The following is a 22,413-nucleotide window of genomic DNA, read 5'->3' on the forward strand; positions in this document are numbered from 1 at the left end:
AAAATAAAATAAAAACACAGGCATAAATATGGTTGGGAGTTTTTCCTGACCATGTGACTCCACCGGAAGAAACTGGGCCACTGTTTTATATAGGCTTAGACTATTACTAATAGGACCTGGAGTTTTACCTGGTCAGGTCACATGGTCAGGAAAACCCCTGGCCCTACATAATGAATCCTTCACCGGAAGTAGATATTATTGTAAAACCCCTTTTGTTGAAGAGTTCTAAAGGGAGTGACTGAGGCCTCCTGTGCAGTGTCCTGTGAATGTCCACAGTTTAGATGATATACAGTAGACTAGAGGCCATGTTTATTTGATATGTCTGGAGCGGATGGCAAGCTGGTCATAACCATCTTTTTCGTCTTCTTTAGGAGCTGAAGAAACAGTTGGAGAAGAGCTGGAAGGAATATGACATCAAAGTGTAAGTTGATGGTGATTAAGGATTTTAGCCTATTATTTTTATGGTCCATCTCTCAGAAGGTTATATGCAGTACCAGTCAGAGGACACACCTACTCATTCAAGGGGTTTCCTTTATTTGTGTTATTGTAGAATAATAGTGAAGACAACTGAAATAAAACATGGAATCATGTAGTAACCAAAAAGTGTTAAAAAAATCAACATATATTTTAGATTCTTCAGTAGCCACCCATTGCTAGATGCCAGCAAAATCTTCGCATTCTCTCAACCAAGCTTCATGAGGAATGCTTTCCCAACAGTCTTGAAGGAGTTCCCCCATATGCTGAGCACTTTTTAAAGTTTTTTTGAAACCCTTTTTTCTCCTCAATTTTGTGGTATCCAATTGGTAGTAGTTACAATCTTGTCTCATCGCTGCAACTCCCGCATAGACACAACCCAACAGCTTCTTGACACAATGCACATCCAACCCGGAAGCCAGCCGCACCAATGTGTCGGGTGAAACACCGTACACCTGCCGACCTGGTCAGCGTGTACTGCGCCCGGCCCGACACAGGAGTCGCTAGTACGCGATGAGACAAGGATATCCCTGAAGGCCAAACACTCCCTAACCCGGACGACGCTGGGCCAATTGTGAGCAGCCCCATGGGCATCCCGGTCGCGGCCGGCTGCGACAAAGCCTGGGCTCAAACCCAGAATCTCTGGTGGCACGATGCAGTGCCTTAGACCACTGCGCCACCCGGGAGGCGCTGCACACTTGTTGGCTGCTTTTTCTTCACTCTGCGGTCCAACTCATCCCAAACCATCTCAATTGGGTTGAGGTTGGATGATTGTGGAGGCCAGGTCGTCTGATGCAGCACTCATCACACTCCTTCTTGGTCAAATAGCCCTAACACAGCCTGAAGGTGTGTTTTGGGTCCTTGTCCTGTTGAAAAACAAATGATAGTCCCACTAAGCAAAAACCAGATGGGATGGTGTATCGCTGCAGGATATGCTGAGGTAGCCATGCTGGTTAAGTGTGCCTATTCTAAATAAATCAGGGTTGCCAACAAAGCACCCCCACACAGTAACACCACTTCTATTTTTCACAGTGGGAACCACACATGCGGAAACCATCCGTTCACCTACTCTGCGTCTCACAAAGACATGGCGGTTGGAAACAAAAATCTCAAATTTGCACTCATCAGACCAAAGGACAGATTTCCACCAGTCTAATGTCCATTGCTTGTGTTTCTTGGCCCAAGCAAGTCTCTTCGGCTTATTGGTGTCCTTTTAGTAGTGGTTCCTTTGCAGCAATTTGGCCATGAAGGCCTGATTCACAAAGTCTCCTCTGAACAGTTGATGTTGAGATGTGTCTGTTACTTGACCTCTGTGAAGCATTTATTTGGGCTGCAATTTCTGAGCCTGGTAACACTAATGAACTTATCCTCTGCAGCAGAGGTAACTCTGGGTCTTCCTTTCCTGTGGCGGTCCTCATGAGAGCCAGTTTCATCATAGCACTTGACAGTTTTTGCGACTTCACTTGAAGAAACTTTTTAAAAGTACTTTAAATTTTCCATATTGACTGACCTTCATGTCCTAAAGTAATGATGGACTGTTTCTCTTTGCTCATTTGAGCTGTTCTTGACATAATTCGGACTTGGTCTTTTACCAAATAATCTTCTGTCTACCACCCCTACCTTGTCACAACAGAACTGATTGGCTCAAACGCGTTACGAAAGAAAAAAAATCCACAAAGTAACTTTTAACAAGGCACACCAAGAGTGTGCAAAGATAAGGCAAAGGATGGCTACTTTGAAGAATATAAAATATATTTGGATTTAAGTTTTTTTGGTTTCTACATGATTCCATGTGTTATTTCATAGTTGATGTCTTCACTATTATTCTACAATGTGGAAAATAGTAAAAATAAAAACCCTGGAATGAGTAGGTGTGTCTAAACTGGTATTTATACACATCCAATAATGTTCAATTGCTGAGGCATGGCACTTTCCAATCTACATTTGAGCTCAGACATTACAGCATTGGTCTAAAATTGCATGTTGGCTAAAAATATGTGACGGGGGCTTCACCTCCACAAAAAAAGGGAGTGTGTTACACAAATAGGATGTGTAAAAGGGCAAAGATTAGGACCATAAATACCTGCTGACTGTCATGTAAATCCACCCTATATTTCTTTCATTCTCTCACAAACACGCACACACTTTCTTATGCGCTGTCTCTGGTCTCCTCAGCAGTTGTTTTGTCTGCCCTGCTGCATTTTCTAATGCTATTTTGTTTTCATTAAGGGTATCCATACATGTCTCTCAAACTCTCTCTCTCTCTCTCTCTCTCTCAGTGGGAAACTGGAGAAGGAGAGGAGGGAGAAGAGTCGGCAGCTGGGCCTGGTCAAGACTGAGGGACACAACGTGACGGAGGACATGGAGCGAGAGAGGAGGACCTTCCAGCTGCAGATGTGTGAGGTGGGGGCTTGGAGCTGAGACTAGACAGGAAACACACACACACACATACACACACACACACACTAGGGATAGGCACGGCTAATCAGATAGCCGAACGGACCTTAGTACTCGATTACTTGTGTGTTTGTGTGTGCATTTTTTTTGACCATTTAAAACAGCTTTGCTATACATTTTATCCTTGTGACGCTGTTACCTACAAGGATAAACCATGGCTTTTAAAATACTTAATTTAATAAATATGCTATTTTGTCCACTTCAAATAGCAATTACAGGCGCGCACCTAACGGACTTTCACAATACCTGACACAGACCAATGCAAAACACTCACCAGAACGTTTTTGCATTTGTATCAGAATCAGTTTTATCATGGTGAAAATGACTTATTTTTAGTTGATTAGGATCCTAGATCTGTGCATAAGGACACATTCTCCCCCAAACAGCACAGCTTGGATCAAGGTGGGGGTGGCAAACCATGTAAAATAGGGAGCACAGATTGGAATCAGTACCATTGGAATCGGACTCCAAAGCTAAGCTCAGTTAAGGTTGTAGCTCACAGTTACACTTTACGAGCGTAAGGGAATTTGTTGCACACTCTCTGTCAGGTCAGCTGCTGAGATGGATGGAGGAGAAGAAGAGGGAAATTATTCCCCTTCCTCCAAGGCTCTCACCTGGGTCCTATTCATCAGGGCATGCAACAGAAAACTATTTCTTATAGGATAAATCGAGGTTGTACGTCGCTGTTTCAGTCTTTTTTTTTTCTCGTTTGTTGCTTAATGAACATGATCCAGCACAGCCGCAGACAGATGGCTTTAAACAAGTCTTTATGGAGCAGAGACGAAGCAGACTGAAGTCATTCCTTCCACAAGCAGCAGCGAGTTCCTACAGCTGGCTCCAAAGGCTTTTTCCAACCTTTTTTTTTTTTTTTTTAAAGCAACAGACTTCAAACAGTTAAAATGGATCAGGGGAAAAAACACCCTGAAATGGTTCTGTTATTTCATGTTTGGGCTAAGTCCTGAAAACCATACAGTCTTCGACAAAATATTTATTTATATTAAGGTCCAGCATTTTTGCTGACCATGACGTGACAATGAAGGCCTGGACTTTTTCCTAGTCAGGTCACAACGGGTCAGGAAAAACTCCAGGCCCTATTCAAATATACACTAAACCAGGATTAAAGAATGACTGATTTGAATCTGTGAAATGACGCACAACTTAATTGTGGTCTATAACCACTGACGGTTTCGGAACCGAAACCTAAGCTCTGTAACCATGGTTACCAACGCTACATCCTCTGGTTTGTCCAGTACTTGCTAAAGATCCAGGAACTGAAGGTGCGCCAGGGTCCAGACCTGCTCCAGAGTCTCATCAAGTACTTCCAGGCCCAGCTCAAGTAAGTTCTCCTTCTATGCTGCATTCATGCCCTTTTCACACTTTTGAGCCAAACCAAGTTGAGCTGGACTGCATTTTGGCCCGGTTATAGTCGATTATACAGTGGGGCAAAAAAGTATTTAGTCAGCCACCAATTGTGCAAGTTCTCCCACTTAAAAAGATGAGAGAGGCCTGTAATTTCATCATAGGTACACTTCAACTATGACAGACAAAATGAGAAAAAAAATTCCAGAAAATCACATTGTAGGATTTTTTATGAATTTATTTGCAAATTATGGTGGAAAATAAGTATTTGGTCAATAACAAAAGTTTATCTCAATACTTTGTTATATACCCTTTGTTGGCAATGACAGAGGTCAAATGTTTTCTGTATGTCTTCACAAGGTTTTCACACACTGTTGCTGGTATTTTGGCCCATTCCTCCATGCAGATATCCCCTAGAGCAGTGATGTTTTGGGGCTGTTGCTGGGCAACACGGACTTTCAACTCCCTCCAAAGATTTTCTATGGGGTTGAGATCTGGAGACTGGCTAGACCTCTCGGGGACCTTGAAATGCTTCTTATGAAGCCACTCCTTCATTGTCCGGGCGGTGTGTTTGGGATCATTGTCATGCTGAAAGACCCAGCCATGTTTCATCTTCAATGCCCTTGCTGATGGAAGGAGCTTTTCACTCAAAATCTCACGATACATGGCCACATTCATTCTTTCCTTTACACGGATCAGTCGTCCTGGTCCCTTTGCAGAAAAACAGCCCCAAAGCATGATGTTTCCACCCCCATGCTTCACAGTAGGTATGGTGTTCTTTGGATGCAACTCAGCATTCTTTGTCCTCCAAACACGACGAGTTGAGTTTTTACCAAAAAGTTATATTTTGGTTTCATCTGACCATATGACATTCTCCCAATCTTCTTCTGGATCATCCAAATGCTCTCTAGCAAACTTCAGACGGGCCTGGACATGTAATGGTTTAAGCAGGGGGACACGTCTGGCACTGCAGGATTTGAGTCCCTGGTGTACTGATGGTAGGCTTTGTTACTTTGGTCCCAGCTCTCTGCAGGTCATTCACTAGGTCCCCCCGTGTGGTTCTGGGATTTTTGCTCACCGTTCTTGTGATCATTTTCACCCCACGAGGTGAGATCTTGCGTGGAGCCCCAGATCGAGGGAGATTATCAGTGGTCTTGTATGTCTTCCATTTCCTAATAATTGCTCCCACAGTTCATTTCTTCAAACCAAGCTGCTTACCTATTGCAGATTCAGTCTTCCCAGCCTGGTGCAGGTCTACAATTTTGTTTCTGGTGTCCTTTGACAGCTCTTTGGTCTTGGCCATAGTGGAGTTTGGAGTGTGACTGTTTGAGGTTGTGGACAGGTGTCTTTTATACTGATAACAAGTTCAAACAGGTGCCATTAATACAGGTAACGAGTGGAGGACAGGGGAGCCTCTTAAAGAAGAAGTTACAGGTCTGTGAGAGCCAGAAATCTTGCTTGTTTGTAGGTGACCAAATAATTACTTTCCACCATAATTTGCAAATAAATTCATTAAAAATCCTACAATGTGATTTTCTGGATTTTTTTTCTTCTCATTTTGTCTGTCATTGTTGAAGTGTGCCTATGATGAAAATTACAGGCCTCTCATCTTTTTAAGTGGGAGAACTTGCACAATTGGTGGCTGACTAAACTTTTTTGCCCCACTGTATAGTTAGTGGAACTGTGCTTGAGAGGATAAAATGTGTAAATGAAAATATCAGAGCCAGTTTGGCATGGAAGTATCAAAGGGACTTGTTGCCACGGTACTTAACTATTTGTTGCAAATGTAGTGTTTGCTCGACTCGGGTATGCTAGGGAGCTCTTTATAACCTGCGTGTTTGGGATCATGTACCTGAGTGTTAAGGCGTTGTCTCAGTTTCTTCCAGGACGGCTTGAAAGCTGCCGAGAACCTTAGTCCTTTTGTGGAGAAGCTGGCGTCATCTGTCCACACGGTAATTTGTGGTTTGTCTACTTGTCTGTCGATCTGTTCGTCAGTCAGTTTCGCCTTCCTGTATGAGAGGATTTAAGTGGAATGTTCCTACCTTTTTGTCTACTTCAGTCAGTCTCTCCATCCACAAGAGAAGATTTAACTGGAATGTCCACAAGCCTATTGAGGGCCAGTCATTAAAAAAATAACTACTGACACATTTCCCAGTGTTGACTAGTAATTCTGTTTCTATGCGTTTCCCCTCACCTTTTTGTTTTGATTGTGCCATTTTATCTCGAATGTAAGTCAGTCACCACAGATTTACTGTCTGGGTCAAAGGTCAGATTCTATTCTAACTGCTGACCTGCTTTCTGAAGCTAAGTTTAGTAAATAGTGTTCTGGAACTATGATATGAGAACCATGTCTTCTCTACCATGTGACTACCTTAGAAATATAATCTAGATTATATTTCTATGGTGACTACTACTGCTTGTACAGGTGGTTGTTTTGGCAGTTAAGCTGTCGGAAGTTTAAAATATTTTAAACTTAGTCATAGCCATGGAACTGCATCTAACCACTGATTAGTGGGAGGTAGGTTTTAGTGATAATCTCAGTGTGTGTCTAGCAGGCTGTCTGACGCTCACGCAAGCACATTCACAAACAACCCCCCACAGATTTCCAACTGCCTATGGAAGCCCAGACACACTAACCGAACACATCGCTAGCAGGCAACTGTAAATCTCATAGACAACAGTTGAGTAAGCTACAGTCAAATTCCTCTTTAACAACCAACCCTCTTAACCCTCGATCTCCTCTCTCCTCCCAGACTTTCCCAACCTACAGGCTGCTAGTTACCGGAATCCTCAATTATTTTAATAATTAACAGTAAATCTATCGTAACTTTGGTAATTTATACTTTAATAACTTTTAAAAAAATGTGTTCATATAGTAATAACGTTTTAAAAAGGTATTCATATAGTATTAATTTATCTGTGTTCTTATTTCCATGTCTAGTAGATAGACCAAATGGTTCAAGAGAAAATGGCCTAATTAATGAAAAAGCATCTATTTAACAATTACATTATTTCCAATTAAATATGCACTATGCAGAAATCGCGCCACCATTTCCTGGTTGCTAAAATGATAATAGTTTGCCTAATTTCAGTTTGACAAAACAAGCAAATATATTGTAGAGAATCATTGTACCATCAAACCGCTGTGAAATCTATTTTCCATAACCAGAAATATTGTATTTTCAGCTGGTGTTCAAAACCGACAGTTAAACTTAAGAACGGGAATCATAGAAATGGCGCACGTAGAACAGATCTGCCGCTTCTTAGACTTGCTTTCAATGATAATGACAGATCTAGAACACACATGTCTAAGTGAATTTGGTCAGGGCGCCCAAAAAGTTACATATTGCAGCTCTGCAACTCTTCCAACTTTTGGCTTTTTTCCACAACTGCCACCATTGACCATTGATGCCAAAACATTGACAACTAATACATATTGACATAGTAAAATAACTTGGTGTGTAAATATTAAGGATATTTCTTGCTGAAACACTCATATTAAACACATTGTATTCATGAAGTTACCTTATTGTATTCACTAAAATCTCTTATTTTATTGTCATATTTTACACGCGATAAACTCACACAGAGGGACAGATTACAGACACCTGTGATAATCTGAAGTACTCAAAAGGGCCACTAGATATATTTGCGATTCCATAAAATCCCGCTCTGGCATCAGGCACAGTATTAGTAACGGACACTTGACTTTAATGAGTGTCGGCGATTATTCTTGTTCTGCTTGGTCTGAAAGGGGCCATGCTCAGGCTCGCTATTTCTCATGTTCCAGGAAGTATTAGGGAAATATACTGGTTTGGCCTTTTTCATGATTCATTAATGCGACAGGCAGATAGGGGTGGTACTAGGCTAGACTGGTGGTTTGTGCGGTCTAGAAGTTGGGGAAGACGGCACAAATACATCTGGGATCAGACTAAGATGGGGCACCAGAAACCAAAGAGTGTTCTAGCTCCGTTACACTTTATTTTGCAACGTTATGCAAAACTTGGTTTTATAGCTGTCCATACCCATTTCTTGAGGCCATATCAACAAAGCATCCCATCCCACAGCCACTATTTTCTGGGGAAAAGTTGGTTTTGTGTCCAAAGCTGCAATCAACGGCAGAATCTTCCTCTAAACCCAAATCAATGTGTTTGTATTCGATACAGTAGATTGTATTTAGCTAACACTCTGATCTGTCCTCTGTGTGCTGTAGGTGCGACAGGACCAGGATGAGGAAGTGAGACAGCTCTCTCAGCTACGAGATTCCCTTAGGCTGCTGCTACAGGTGGAGGGAAAAGAAGTATGGTTTTACACCCCTACAGAACTCAAACACCTCTACACATTCTGTGCTGGGCCATGTTCATTAGGCACCAAACGGAAGAAAATGGAATGAAACAGAGAGGGACTACCTCTGCTTGTTCAATAGGAATGTGCTACCTATTTGTTGTTCCAGTGTCATTCAATAAACAGTAGTCTAGCTTTCTTTTAATGTTGTTCTAAAACTATTTTCTCAGACTAAGTCACTCTGTTTTGTGATAGGAATACCTGAACAGAAAGAACTCGGGTAACGGATACAGCATACACCAACCTCAAGGCAACAAGAAGTACGGCACGGAGAAGTCCGGCTTCCTACAGAAGAGGAGTGACGGGTGAGTCTGGTCAAGTTACTGATAAATACACTGACAACACGAGGCTCCAAGTCCACATACCACGTCTTAAAGAAATGGACTGTCCTTTCTCTTTGCTTATTTGTGCTTATTTTTGCTCTCTTGGTCTTGTACCAAAAAGGGCTATCTTCTGATTGGCATTAAGAAGGAAAGACATTCCACAAATTAACTTTTGGACTTCCAGACTTCCTTGCTCTCTCCCTCCTCTATCGCCCCCCCCCCTTTTCTCTCTCTGCATGACATGGCTTAGCTAGAGGAGCTGGATCCACTTGTTAATTGCGATGCATTCCAGGCGACTACCTGATGAAGCTGGTTGAGAGGATGCCAAGAGTGTGCAAAGCTGTCATTAATAAGGGGTATGTAGCTTGGTGGAGCGACATTGAGATGGAGAGGCTGGGAACCACCGTGCCATGTCAGCCTCAGCTGGTTTCCATTATTCTGGGGTTTGGATCTAGGCTGAGAGGCCTGGCTGGATGAGTGGATCCAGCTCCTCTAGCTAAGCCATGTCATGTAGAGAGAAAAGGGGGGGAGCGATAGAGGGAGAGAGAGCAAGGAAGTCTGGAAGTCCAAAAGCAGGCCTATGTCTCTCTTATAGCCCCTCTCTCCCCTGTTCTCAGAGCATTAGATTAGTGTGATAACATGGGGGGTGAATCAGTTGGGAAACAAACTTGTATTCAAACAAATGACTAGTGAGCTTGATGGCAGATATACAGTAAGTTATGCCTGACTAAGACTGTGGTCTGTGTCTCTCGCTCTCTCCCTCCTCCTCGCTCTCCTTCTCTGCGTCTCCTCCAGGATTAGGAAGGTGTGGCAGAAGAGGAAGTGCGGAGTCAAGTACGGCTGTCTGACCATCTCCCACAGCACGGTGAGACTCGACAATGGCTACGTCTCAAATGGCACCATATTCCCCATATGATGCACTACTTTTTGACCAGGGCCCCATATAAGGGTACCATTTGGGGACGCAACCAACATCTCTCACCGTCTCATTTCCTGTGCCCCATAATCCAAACAGTAAAGCTCACTGCCAAAATGAATTCTCCCAACTAGTGTATACTGGACTACCTGTAACTTTCTAAATCCGTCAACAGATTTCTGATGCCCTCAATGTACCCCTCAATAGCTTTTCGGTCTGATATCAAGTAGGACTCTTCTCTGGACTTTTTCACATCCCCTTTCTTGTGGATTTCTCTCAGGAATTCTATCTCGATGGCATTTTTAAGTGGAGGGGGAGGCTGAGTTAAGTCAAGCTGTATTGGGCTGACCTGCATGTACCGTATGTGTTGGAACCATGCTGGAAAAGATCACGTGAAAAATGCCACATCTGAGCTGGTGCGGTTCTGTTTGACCCCAGAGTGAGAAATTGACCCCAGTGTCGTTGGTTCCACAGATAAACCGACCACCGGCTAAGCTCAACCTTCTGACCTGTCTGGTGCGCCCCAACCCCGAGGAGAGGAGGACCTTTGACCTGGTCACACGTAGGTTCACCCCTCCCTGACCTTTCACCCCTGACCCCTCACCTCTGTCCACATACGTATGGGCTGAGCTGTATACGTGTAAAAAAAAACATTTTTTTGCTGAAGTTGCTCTTTTTTATTTGTATTTTTTCAAATTCCATGCAACTGGATGGACATTAAACCAATTTTTTGTTTTAGTTAAATGTTTATAGTTATAAGTTATCACCAGTTATGTTTTATACCTTGGAACGAATTGCAGTAATGCCTAATGGGATTCATCTGTAATGTTGCAGTTTGTGCGTGTGCATATATGCCTGTGTGTGTGTGTTTGCATATAGATGTCCATATGCATGCGTTTCTTTGTCTTAACCTGTGTGTATGTAATGGAAAGCAGGTGCAGAGAGGCGGGTCTCCCTCCACGGTTTCTCTCGCGCTGTGTGTGTGTGTGTGTGTGTGTGGATCAAGTTTTCCCACTGTAATATATCCCTTGGTATGTAGCCTCCTGCTCTCGCTCTCTAGCTCTCCTTTCCTTCTCCTGTCATCTCTCCTCTCCCTCTACACCCACCCTCTCACACCCATCTTTCTTCTGCCTCTCCTCTCTAGACAATCGGACCTACCATTTCCAAGCTGAGGACGAGCAGGAATGCATGATGTAAGCACAGCACTGGAGTCCCTCATATTCTAGACGGGCATTGTTCCAAATACACTGAGGTGCCAGTCAGGACTTGTTCCATGATTGAGCCATTCAACAAACAAAAAAATCTCTATCATTTATTTCAGAGAGAGACAGATACAACGTAGAGGGGATACAGTTCCATTAAAGGGACATTGAGAGAAACGGATACAATGTTTCTTTCAGAAAGTTGAACGAGTTAAATTGAGAGGGGGAAAGAAATGCAATAGTGAAGTTACAGAAAGCGGATGACCGAAACCTTCAGAAAGAGCGAGTGTAATTTGAGACCCAGAGACTCCAAGTGAGAGGGAGGGGCAATGTATTGAGAGAATAGGGCTGTCGGAGAGCGATTAAAAAGAGAAGGATGAAAAAAGAGGGAGCCCAGCTGGTTTGGGGTGGGGACCTCTCTCTGGAGCCCGCAGAGCCGAGTAGGGGGGTTTCTCTCCACTCCTCTGTGTGGGCTTCAGATTCTGCCTTTCATCTGGAGGGAGGGAGGGTTGGCTAAAATGAAAGCAACAAAAAGGAGGGGGTGAGAAAGAAGAGCCCCGAATGAGGTTTACTGCTTTGTAAACGTGCCAAGCTTATAGCAGTGGCACAGTATAATTCTATACTTGTGTTTAGACACACAGCTGATGTGGGCAGGTGGGTGCTTTTGAAGTGCATTTGGTTACGTTAAAGTACTTCCATAAAATAAACATTTCAAATATAGATGTAGTTCCATTAAAAATGAAAAATAACAACTTGTACGACACTACATATTGTGTAAATCTACATTGCATTGTTTAAGCCCTTCCATCTGTCTCCCTCTGTCTGTGCGTGTCTCTGTGCATCCGTGTGTGTGTCGGTCTTCCCCTCTCCCCCTACAGTTGGGTGTCAGTGCTGCAGAACAGTAAGGAGGAAGCCCTGAACACGGCGTTGGGCGGCGACCAGCTGCAGTTCCCGGACTCCGGGCTGCAAGAGCTGGCCAGGGCCGTCATCACCGAACTCAGACACATGCCCGGCAACGAGGCCTGCGCTGACTGTGGAGCCCACGGTGAGACTGGAGGGGAAGAAAGGCCAGGATAGAGGCCATGGCCAGAGAGAGACTTAGAAAGAGGGTGTAGTGCCAGAGGTTTTGGGTCCAATTAGAGACTATACCAAGGGCCAAGAGTTATTTTCTGGTCAGGTCTCATGATCAGGAAAACCTCCTGGCCCTAAATAGTATACAGTCCACTGTATATTATCTTCTCCTACTTTTAATACAGAGACACATTTGTGCACGCTAATGCCTATGCCGTCCCTGACAAAAATGTGAAGCTTTACTAAATGTGGGGGCCATTTGAAACACAGTTTTGCTCGTAGCATCACAGTTTCTGTGTGCATTGAGTAACAACATGACAATCCCAGTATTTTAATGCACGGACTCCATTCCTCGTGTTAACAGATCCTACCTGGCTCTCCACTAACCTGGGCATCCTGACGTGCATAGAGTGTTCTGGGATCCACAGGGAGTTGGGAGTCCATTACTCCAGGATCCAGTCCCTCACACTGGACATGCTAAGCACCTCAGAACTACTGGTAACACACACACACACACGCACGAGTTCTAGACTTCTACGTGCGCTTCTGTCGTGGAGGTAGTTCTGTGACCTCTAGAGATATCATCTAAGCTCAGCCGGCTAACACAGTCTTAAGTTGTGACGACAACCCAGGTTCGTTAGCTGGTCCGTTGACCTTCTGAACCTGTCATGTGTATAAATGACACGTATGCATACCTCTAACTCCTCCCTTCTCGGGTCTGTCTGATTCTGTCTCTGTCCACAGCTGGCGGTCAGTATAGGCAACACACGGTTCAATGACATCATGGAGGCCAGTCTTCCCAATGATTCCATCAAACCTCTACCCCAGAGTGACATGTGAGTTCATTATAAGGCCTTGTGCTGCAGTCATGTGCTCATTGGAGAGTTTGCCAGTTTCTCAATACCTATGGTTCTGTGTGTGTGTGTCCCGTGGTGAAACTAGGAATGCCAGGAAGGAGTACATTGTGGCTAAGTATGCCGAGCGGCGCTACGTGCTGCGCAGGGACAGGGAGGAGGGTGAGCCGTGGCGTGTGTATGATGCCGTGAGGAGCCGGGACCTCACCGCCCTGCTGCAGTTATACGCCCAGGGAGAGGACCTGGCCAAACCGCTAGCACAGCCTGAAGGACAGGTACTGTTATAGGAGACGCAGACAGGTAGGAGGATAGGAAGTTGGACAGACTGGTAGACACGCAGAGTATAAACATAAACACTGCATGTAACATGTAGGATCAAGTACGAAGTTCTGAAGATGACTTCCCAGTGGATGCTTTGAAGTGTGTGTCCTGCGGGCATCGTTCGGATGCTGTTTCTAATGTAAAGAGCTGTGAAATATTTCAAAAGCAGCTGCCCCCCCATATGATTTAAACAACTAGCTTACGCTGGAAGGCTCCATTTAACAACATTCCTCTATGGGCTTGATTCATCCAGTTGACTCTTCCGGTATTCTATGGTTGGCTGGTTTTCTCAGAAGACTGCTGTGGATGCAATGTCCCAAAATAGACTCCCAATTATTCTACACGTAATGACATTGATGTCCCTATGTTTTTGTCGTAAATATCTCTGTTTTTGTATGAAGCATCTTGAGTGGATAGTTGGTCTCCCACTCCCTTCTCTCTCTCTCTCTCTCTGCAATCAATCTATCGCTCTGATTCTTTTTCACCCCTTCATCCTGTCATCTCCTCTCTTCTCTTGTTAAAATGTTACGTTCCCTCTCCTTTCTTTAATCAAATTTGCCCGTCTGCTGTTTTCCACTCAGGAAAAGGTGTGCAAGTAGCACTGACATCCACACATTGTGTGTGTGTTGGCAGGGTCTAATTGATTATTTCTGCTATTTTTTGGTTCAGAGTGCTGAGCGGAGCACAGTGGGTGTACGGTGCCTAATAAGTTTGTCTCTTCTAGGATCTGAGAGAGACCGCTCTTCACTTGGCTGTCAGGCTGGAGGACAGGAGTTCTCTAGCCCTGGTGGACTTCCTCATTCAGAACAGGTGAGCTCCCAGGGCTCTCAATACATATGGAACTGACGTCAGTGTGCTAAGCGTAGCAGTCTCCGTTTCCTCCCCCTCAAGGGAACCTGTCCGTACCACAGCTCCAACCCGGGAGGGGGGGGGGCCTCTGCCTTGCTAACACGCGTGATTGCCCACTTGACAACGTACAAACCAATTGAGCTATAGAAAAGGATCCAATTCGAAAGCGCCATTGGTGGAGTTGAACCACTTACGGCACGTTCTCGTCTCCCGTTATTCATAGTAGCACAAGGGCTGTATCGGAAAACGTTACCTGCCGTCAAATCTGTGCTTCGCCCATTTTCTCCTCTCAAAGTGCATTGGTTTGGAGGAGAGGATCCAAGGTCACTCCTTCAGACCTCCAACGGCTTTTAAAGGAGTTTGGGGAACAAGGAAGGGGGAAGCAAGTATTTTGGCGGCTAATAACATGCTCAGAAACAACCCAGGGTTGTGTTCAGTACGGTGAAATGTTAAGAACGTTGCAGATAGAAATTCAGATGTAGAGCAGATCTGGTCACATTTCTACCTGAATATTCTGTAACATTGCACCCTCCTGAACAGAACCTGGTTGGCGGATTCTGGATTTCCTGCTTATTCCCGCCTGATTACTGAGATTTTTACAACCAGGATTTCTAGAAAAGCTGTGAATGTCTTGAAAAATGTTGCAACCCCTAGTCACCATCCCTGACCATTAGTAGTGTCTTACCTACACCAGCCATCAAAGCCATAGGCCTACATGCATGTCATTGATTCCAACTATCCCCGCACAACAGTGGCTGTCTAGAGAAGAGGACTCGAGAGGGGAACACTGCTCTACACTACAGCGCCCAGCACCACAAAACAGAGTGCCTCAAACTGCTGCTCAAAGGAAAGGCTGTCCTCCACACAGGTACCTGGTATACACACACACACACTCTGTCAGTTCCTTCAAAGTATTCATACCCCTTGACTTATTCCACATTTTGTTGTGTTATAGCTTAAATTCAAAATTGATTCAATATAATTTTTTTCTCACTCAACTACCCCCAACAATACCCCATAATGACAGTGAAAACATGTTTAAATAAATGTTTGCACATTTTTATTGAAAATGAAATGCATAAATCTCTCATTTACATAAGTATTCACATCCCTGAGGCAATACTTTGTAGGCACCTTTGGCAGTGATTACAGCTGTGAGTCTTTCTGGGTAAGGCCTCGACGAGCTTTCCACACCTGTATTGTGCAACATTTGCCCATTTTTGTTGTTGTTAATTTCAAAAATTTTCAAATTGGTTGTTGATCATTGCCAGACAACCATTTTCAGGTATTTCCATAGATTTTCAAGCAGATTTCAGTCAAAACTGTAACTCTGCCTCTCAGGAAGATTCAATGTCTTCTCGCTACGCAACTCCAGTGTAAATTTGGCCTTGTGTTTTAGGTTATTGTCCTGCTGAAAGGTGAATTAATCTCCCGGTGTCTGGTGGAAGGCAGAGTGAACCAGGTTTTCCTCAAGGATTTTTGCCATACTGTAGATATTTTGTATCCTGAAGAACTCCCCAGTCCTTAATGATTACAAGCAGACCCATAACATGATGCAGCCACCAATATGCTTGAAAACATGGAGAGTGGTATTCAGTAATGTGTGTTTGGGGCAAATCCAATACAACACTCTGTATTCAGGTCAAAAAGTGAATTGCTTTGCCATATTTTTTACAGTATTACTTTAGTGGCTTGTTGCAAACAGGATCCATGTTTTATCATCTTTTTATTCTGTACATGCTTCCTTTTCACCCTGTCAGCTAGGTTAGTATTGTGGAGTAACTACAATGTTGTTGAGCCATCCTCAGTTTTCCCCTATCACAGCCATTAAACTCTAACTGTTTTAAAGTCACCATTGGCCTCATGGTGAAATCCCTGAGCGGTTTCCTTCCTCTCCAGCAACTGAGTTAGGAAGGACGCCTGCATCTTTGTAGTGACTGGGTGTATTGATACATCCAAAGTGTTGTTAATAACTTCACCATGCTCAAAAGGATATTTAATGTCTGCTTTTAGAATTTTTACCCATCTACCAATAGGTGCCCTTCTTTGTCAGGCATTGGAAAACCTCCCTGGTCTTTGTTGAAATCTGTGTTTGAAGTTCACTGCTCGACTGAGGGACCTTACAGATAATAGTATGTGTGGGGTACAGAAAAGGTAGTCATTAAAAAATCAAGTCCATGTAACTTGCAAATATATATATATATTACACACACACAGTTGAAGTCAGAAGGTTACATACACTTAGGTTGGAGTCATTAAAACCTGTTTTTCAACGACTCCACAAATTTCTTGTTAACAAACTATAGTTTTGGCAAGTCGGTTAGGACGTCTACTTTGTGCACGACACAAGTAATCTTTCCAACAATTGTTTAGACAGATTATTTCACTTATCATTCACTGTATCACAAATCCAGTGGGTCAGAAGTTTACATACACTAAGTTGACTGTGCCTTTAAACAGCTTGGAAAATTCCAGAATATGATTTCATGGCTTTAGAAGCTTCTGATAGGCTAATTGATGACATTTGAGTCAATTGGAGGTGTAGCTTCAAACTCGGTGCCTCTTTGCTTGACATCATGGGAAAATCAAAAGAAATCAGCCAAAACCTGAGAAAAAAAACCTGTAGACCTCTACAAGTATGGTTCATCCTTGGGAGAAATTTCCAAATGCCTGAAGGTACCAGGTTCATCTGTACAAATAATAGTACGCAAGTATAAACACCATGGGACCATGCAGCCTTCATACCGCTCAAGAAGGAGATGCGTTCTGTCTCCTAGAGATGAATGTACTTTGGTGCGAAAAGTGGAAATCAATCCCAGAACAACAGCAAAGGACCCAGTGAAGATGTTGGAGGAAACGGGTACAAAAGTATCTATAACCACAGTAAAACGAGTCTTATATCTACGTAACCTGAAACGCCGCTCAGCAAGGAAGAAGCCACTGCTCCAAAACCGCCATAAAAAACCCTGACTATGGTTTGCAACTGCACATGGGGACAAAGATAATGTTTTTTTGGAGAAATGTCCTGTGGTCTGATGAAACAAAAATAGAACTGTTTGGCCATAATGACCATTGTTTTTTTGGGGATGAAAAAGGGGGAGGCTTGCAAACCGAAGAACACCATTCCAACTGTGAAACACTGGGGTGGCAGTATCATGTTGTGGGGGTGCTTTGCTGCAGGAGGGACTGGTGCACTTCACAAAATAGATAGCATCATGAGGATGGAAAATTGTGGATATATTGAAGCAACATCTCAAGACATCAGTAAGGAAGTTAAAGCTTGGTCCCAGATGGGTCTTCCAAGTGAACAATGACCCCAAGCATACTTCCAAAGTTGTGGCAAAATGGCTTAAGGACAACAATGTCAAGGTATTGGAGTGGCCATCACAAAGTCCTGACCTCAATCCTATAGAAAGTTTTGTGGGCAGAACTGAAAAAGCGTGTGCGAGCAAGGAGGCCTACAAACCTGACTCAGATACACCAGCTCTGTCAGGAGGAATGGGCCAAAATTCACCCAACTTATTGTGGGAAGCTTGTGGAAGGGTACCTGAAACGTTTGAGCCAAGTTAAACAATTTAAAGGCAATGCTACCAAATACTAATTGAGTGTAAGTAAGCTTCTGACCCACTGGGATTGTGATGAAAGAAATAAAAGCTGTAATAAATCATTTTCTCTGCTATTATTCTGACATTTCACATTCTTAAAATAAAGTGGTGATCCTAACTGACCTAAGACGGGGAATTTTTACTAGGATTAAATGTCAGGAATTGTGAAACTTGAGTTTAAATGTATTTGGCTAAGGTGTATGTAAACTTGTGACTTCAACTGTATGTATTTGTCACTGGCCTACACAAAATACCCCATTGTCAAAGTGGATTTTTTATTTTTTTTGTTTACAACTGAATTATAAACGAAAAGCTGAAATGTCTCGCGTCATGTATGCAAACCTAAATAAGTTCAGGAGGAAGAATTTGCTTAACAAGTCACATAACACTGTGTGAAATTGTTGTATGTTGCGTTTATTTTAGCTCATATGAACAGTGTATTCAGAAAGTATTCAGACCCCTTGACTTTTTCCACATTTTGTTACAGCCTTATTCTAAAATCACGTCAATCTACATACATAATGACGAAGCAGAAACTGTTTTTTTAGAAATGTTTGTTTGCAAATGTTTTAAAAGTTAAAAAAAAAAACAAACATGTACCTTATTTACATAAGTATTCAGCAGACCATTTGCTATGAGACTCAAAATTGAGCTCCTGCATCCTGTTTCCATTTATCATCCTTGGAGTTCACCTGTGGTATATTCAATTGATTTGGACATCATTTAGAAAGGCACACACCTGTGTGTGTGTGTGTGTGTGTGTGTGTGTGTGTGTGTGTGTGTATATATAAAGTCCCTCACTTGACAGCGCAGGGATTTTTTTATATATATTTTTTTACTACTTTCTACATTGTAGAATCATAGGGAAGACAACAAAACTATGAAATAACACATGGAATCATGCAGTAACCTTTGCCTTGACAGCTTTGCACACTCCTGACATTCTCTCAACCAGCTTCACCTGGAACATTTTTACAACAGTCTTGAAGGAGTTTGCACATGAGTACTTGTTGGCTGCTTTTCCTTCACTCTGCAGTCTAACTCATCCCAAACCATCTCAATTGGGTTGAGGTTGGGTGATTTGTGGAGGCCAGGTCATCTGATGCAGCACTCCATCACTCTCCTTCTTGGTCAAATAGCCCTTACACAGCCTGGAGGTGTGTTTTGGGTCATTGTCCTGTTTAAAAACAAATGATCGTCCCACTAAGCGCAAACCAGATGGGATGTCGTCTCGCTGCAGAATGCTTTGGTAGCCATGCGGTGTCTTGAAGTGTCCTTTGAATTCTAAATTAATCTTTGACAGTGTCACCAGCAAAGCACCATCACACCTTCTCTATGCTTCACGGTGGGAACCACATGCGGAGATCATCCGTTCACCTACTCTGCATCTCACAAAGACACGGCGGTTGGAACCAAAAATCTCACACTGAGACTCATCAGACCAAAGGACAGATTCCCACCAGTCTAATGTCTATTGCTTGTGTTTCTTGGCCCAAGCAAGTCTCTTATTGGTTTCTTTGCAGTAATTTGACCATGAAGGCCTGATTCACGCAATCTCCTCTGAACAATTGATGTGCCTGCTCCTCAGAGTTAAAGTAACAGTCTGAGGGGCAGTTAATTGAAGATATCTGAGGCTGGTAACTCTAATGGACTTATCCTCTGCAGCAGAGGTAAGTCTGGGTCTTCCTTTCCTGTTGCGGTCCTCATGAGAGCCAATTTCATCATAGTGCTTGATGTTTAAAAAAAAAAAGATTTTACTGACTTACAGTTCATATGAGGAAATCAGTCAATTGAAATAAATAAATTAATCCTCTTGAGTGATGCAGCGGTCTAAGGCATTGCAATCCAATGCTAGCTCCGTCACCACAGATCCTGGTTCGATACCGGGCTGTGTCGCAGTTGACCGGGAGACCCATGAGGCGGTGCACAATTTGGTCCAGCGTCATACGGGTTAGGGGAGGGTTTGGCCGGCCCGGGGATGTCCTTGTCCCATCGTGCTCTAGCGACTCCTGTGGCTCATGCATGCTGACATGGTCGCCAGGTGTACTGTGTTTCCTCTGACACATTGGTACGGCTGGCTTCTGGGTTAAGCAATCATAGTGTCAAGAAGCAGTGCAGCTTGGCGGGGTCGTGTTTCGGACACAAGCTCTCGACCTTCACTTCTCCCGAGTCCGTACGGGAGTTGCAACGATGAGACAAGACTGTTACTACCATTTGTGGACAAAAAATATCATCATGATTTATGAATCTGCTAGCGTGAATCAGAAAATCAGTCTGTTTCTGGTGTGACCATTTGCCTCATGCAGCGTGACATCTCCTTCACAGAGTTGATCAGGCTGTTGATTGTGGCCTGTGGAATGTTGTTCCACTCCTCCCCAAAGGCTGTGCAAAGTTCCTGGATATTTGCGGGAACTGCAACATTTTCAGCATCCGGGAATTGTGTACAGATCCTTGCGACATGGGGCTGTGCATTGTCACGCTGAAACGTGGTGATGCCGGCGCGGCGGATGATTGACATGACAATGGGCCTCAGGATCTCGTCACGGTATCTCCATGCATTCAAATTGCGATCGATTTAAAATGTGTTTTTTTTATCCGTAGCGTATTCCTGCCCATACCATAACCCGCCACCATGGGGCATGCATTGACATCAGCAAACCACTTGCCCACACAACGTCATACATGCCCGTACAGTTGAAACAGATGAATCCGTGAAGAGCACGCAGATTAACTTCCCTGAGACGGTGTCTTAGTTTGTACTGAAATGATTCAGTTGTGCAATCCCACAGTTCCATCAGCTGTCCAGGTAGCTGGTCTCGGAGAATCCCGCTTGTGAATAAGCCGGATGTGGAGGTCCTGGGGCTGGCGTGGTTACACATGGTCTGCGGGTGTGAGGCCGGTTAGAGAATTTGCCAGTATGTCCAAAACGACGGAGGCAGCATATGGTAGATAAATAAACATTACATTCTCTGGCAACCGCTCTGGTGGACATTCCTGCAGTCAGCATGCCAATTACACGATCCCTCAACTTGAGACGTCTGTGGCATTGTGCTGTGACAGAACTGCACATTTTAATGGCCTTTTGTCCCCAGCACAAGGTGCACCTCTGTAATTATCATGGTGTTTAATCAGCTTCTTGGAATGCCACACCTGTCCGGTGGATGGATTATCTTGGCAAAGGAGAAATGCTCACTAACAGGGATGTAGACAAATTTGTGCACCAAATTTGAGAGAAATAAGCGGTGTGCGTGCGTCTGGAACGTTTTTGGGATCTTTCATTTCAGCTTGCTGTTTATATTTGTGTGTGAGACTAAACAAACTGTGGTATATCTGCTCTCTCTCTCTCTCGTTATCCAGTGAACTCATCAGGAGAGACTGCCCTGGACATCGCCAGGAGACTGCAGCACTCCCAGTGTGTAGAACTGGTAAGACGTGACTGAAATGGCACCCTATTCCACATAGGACGCAGGTCAAAAGTCTTGTACCATGGGCCCTGGTCAAAATTAGTGCATCGGGAAATGGGTGTAATTTGGGACGCATCCACTGACCCTTAGTTTACAGTCAACTTCCAGTGCTAATACAGGCTTTATTTTCCTACTAGCTCCCATCTCGCCCTGCTAAACCTGCTCAGACCCTGTTCAATTTCCTGTCTTCCTTCCTATCATTATGGAACAATAAATAACATGCTCAGTCATGCTCCGATTATTTGCTCGTTGCTTAATCCTCGTAGTAAAGTCCATAATGAACGAAATGGACAGTGTGTGTTGTCCGTTTTCAGTTCCTGTCCTCTTATCCTTGGGTGTGTAACTGGACAATGTATCAAATATTTCCTGTTGAAAAAGGGATAAGCCAAGTTACCTGATACTGAATTTGCTGTTTCAGTCAAGGTTGGGGTCAATTTTTTTCAGTCAATTCAGCCAAGTTACAATTCCAAATACACATTTTCCAAAGTGAAAAGAGTTGGAATTTATTGAACTTGACCCTCTTTTGTGACAGATTTAAGTAGGTGGCCAGCACACGTGAGATGGGTTCTGGGTTCTGAGACTACAGTTTCAGTGGTTTTAATAGTTGCCCCAAAGCTTGAATATGTTAATTCAATTTCTGGATGATATTCAAGTATTTAATGCAATTAATCACTACTGATAGGAGCATACAATGACTTGTATGTTTGTACTCTTGGTGAAATATGGATTTGTAGCTGCATGATTGACGTGTGTCTGTGCGTGTGTATTTTAGCTGGAGCTGGCCCAGAGTGGGAAGTTCAACAGTCAGATCCATGTGGAGTACATGTGGGAGACGCAGAGCCAGGACCTGTACGACAGTGAAGATGAACTGGATGAGAGGGTACACACACACATACACGTGAACACACACCCTGCAAAGACGACCTGGACGAGTGGGTACACACACTGTACCACTAACCACTACAACCAATACACTGGGGTAGGAAACCCTGGTCCTGGATTACCGACCTGGAGGACCAGGTGTGTTGAATTTTTGGCAATTACTGAACTGATTTATGAGCTCAGTTGGTCAGGTGTGGTGTCTAGTTGGACCAAAACCCTGCAGTACCTGCAGCATTCCAGGAACAGAGTTGCCTACCCCCCCACACTAGGGTTTAGCATTTCCCTCTGAGTC

At 43.7% G+C, this 22,413-nt stretch overlaps 1 protein-coding gene across 4 annotated transcripts in view; it reads left to right on the top strand.

Annotated features, from left to right (window-relative positions):
• The window catches only part of asap3 (ArfGAP with SH3 domain, ankyrin repeat and PH domain 3), a 50,825-nt gene that overhangs the window by 22,751 nt on the left and 5,661 nt on the right, over positions 1–22,413 (top strand). For all 4 annotated transcript variants that reach the window (XR_002954408.1, XM_024429726.1, XM_024429727.1 and 1 more), the window contains 17 exons: positions 372–421; positions 2,754–2,877; positions 4,182–4,267; positions 6,167–6,242; positions 8,504–8,590; positions 8,830–8,939; positions 9,753–9,822; positions 10,348–10,435; positions 11,018–11,066; positions 11,954–12,120; positions 12,511–12,644; positions 12,891–12,982; positions 13,089–13,275; positions 14,046–14,131; positions 14,923–15,038; positions 21,133–21,200; positions 22,012–22,119. Coding sequence is in view for 3 of the 4 variants with exons in the window: in XM_024429726.1 (XP_024285494.1) it covers positions 372–421; positions 2,754–2,877; positions 4,182–4,267; positions 6,167–6,242; positions 8,504–8,590; positions 8,830–8,939; positions 9,753–9,822; positions 10,348–10,435; positions 11,018–11,066; positions 11,954–12,120; positions 12,511–12,644; positions 12,891–12,982; positions 13,089–13,275; positions 14,046–14,131; positions 14,923–15,038; positions 21,133–21,200; positions 22,012–22,119 (1,698 nt within the window). In the remaining variant the exon portion in view is untranslated. The remainder of the gene's footprint in view (positions 1–371; positions 422–2,753; positions 2,878–4,181; positions 4,268–6,166; positions 6,243–8,503; positions 8,591–8,829; positions 8,940–9,752; positions 9,823–10,347; positions 10,436–11,017; positions 11,067–11,953; positions 12,121–12,510; positions 12,645–12,890; positions 12,983–13,088; positions 13,276–14,045; positions 14,132–14,922; positions 15,039–21,132; positions 21,201–22,011; positions 22,120–22,413) is intronic.

Source organism: Oncorhynchus tshawytscha, linkage group LG08 (genome assembly GCF_018296145.1).
Source record: "Oncorhynchus tshawytscha isolate Ot180627B linkage group LG08, Otsh_v2.0, whole genome shotgun sequence".
Classification (NCBI taxonomy): Eukaryota; Metazoa; Chordata; class Actinopteri; order Salmoniformes; family Salmonidae; genus Oncorhynchus; species Oncorhynchus tshawytscha.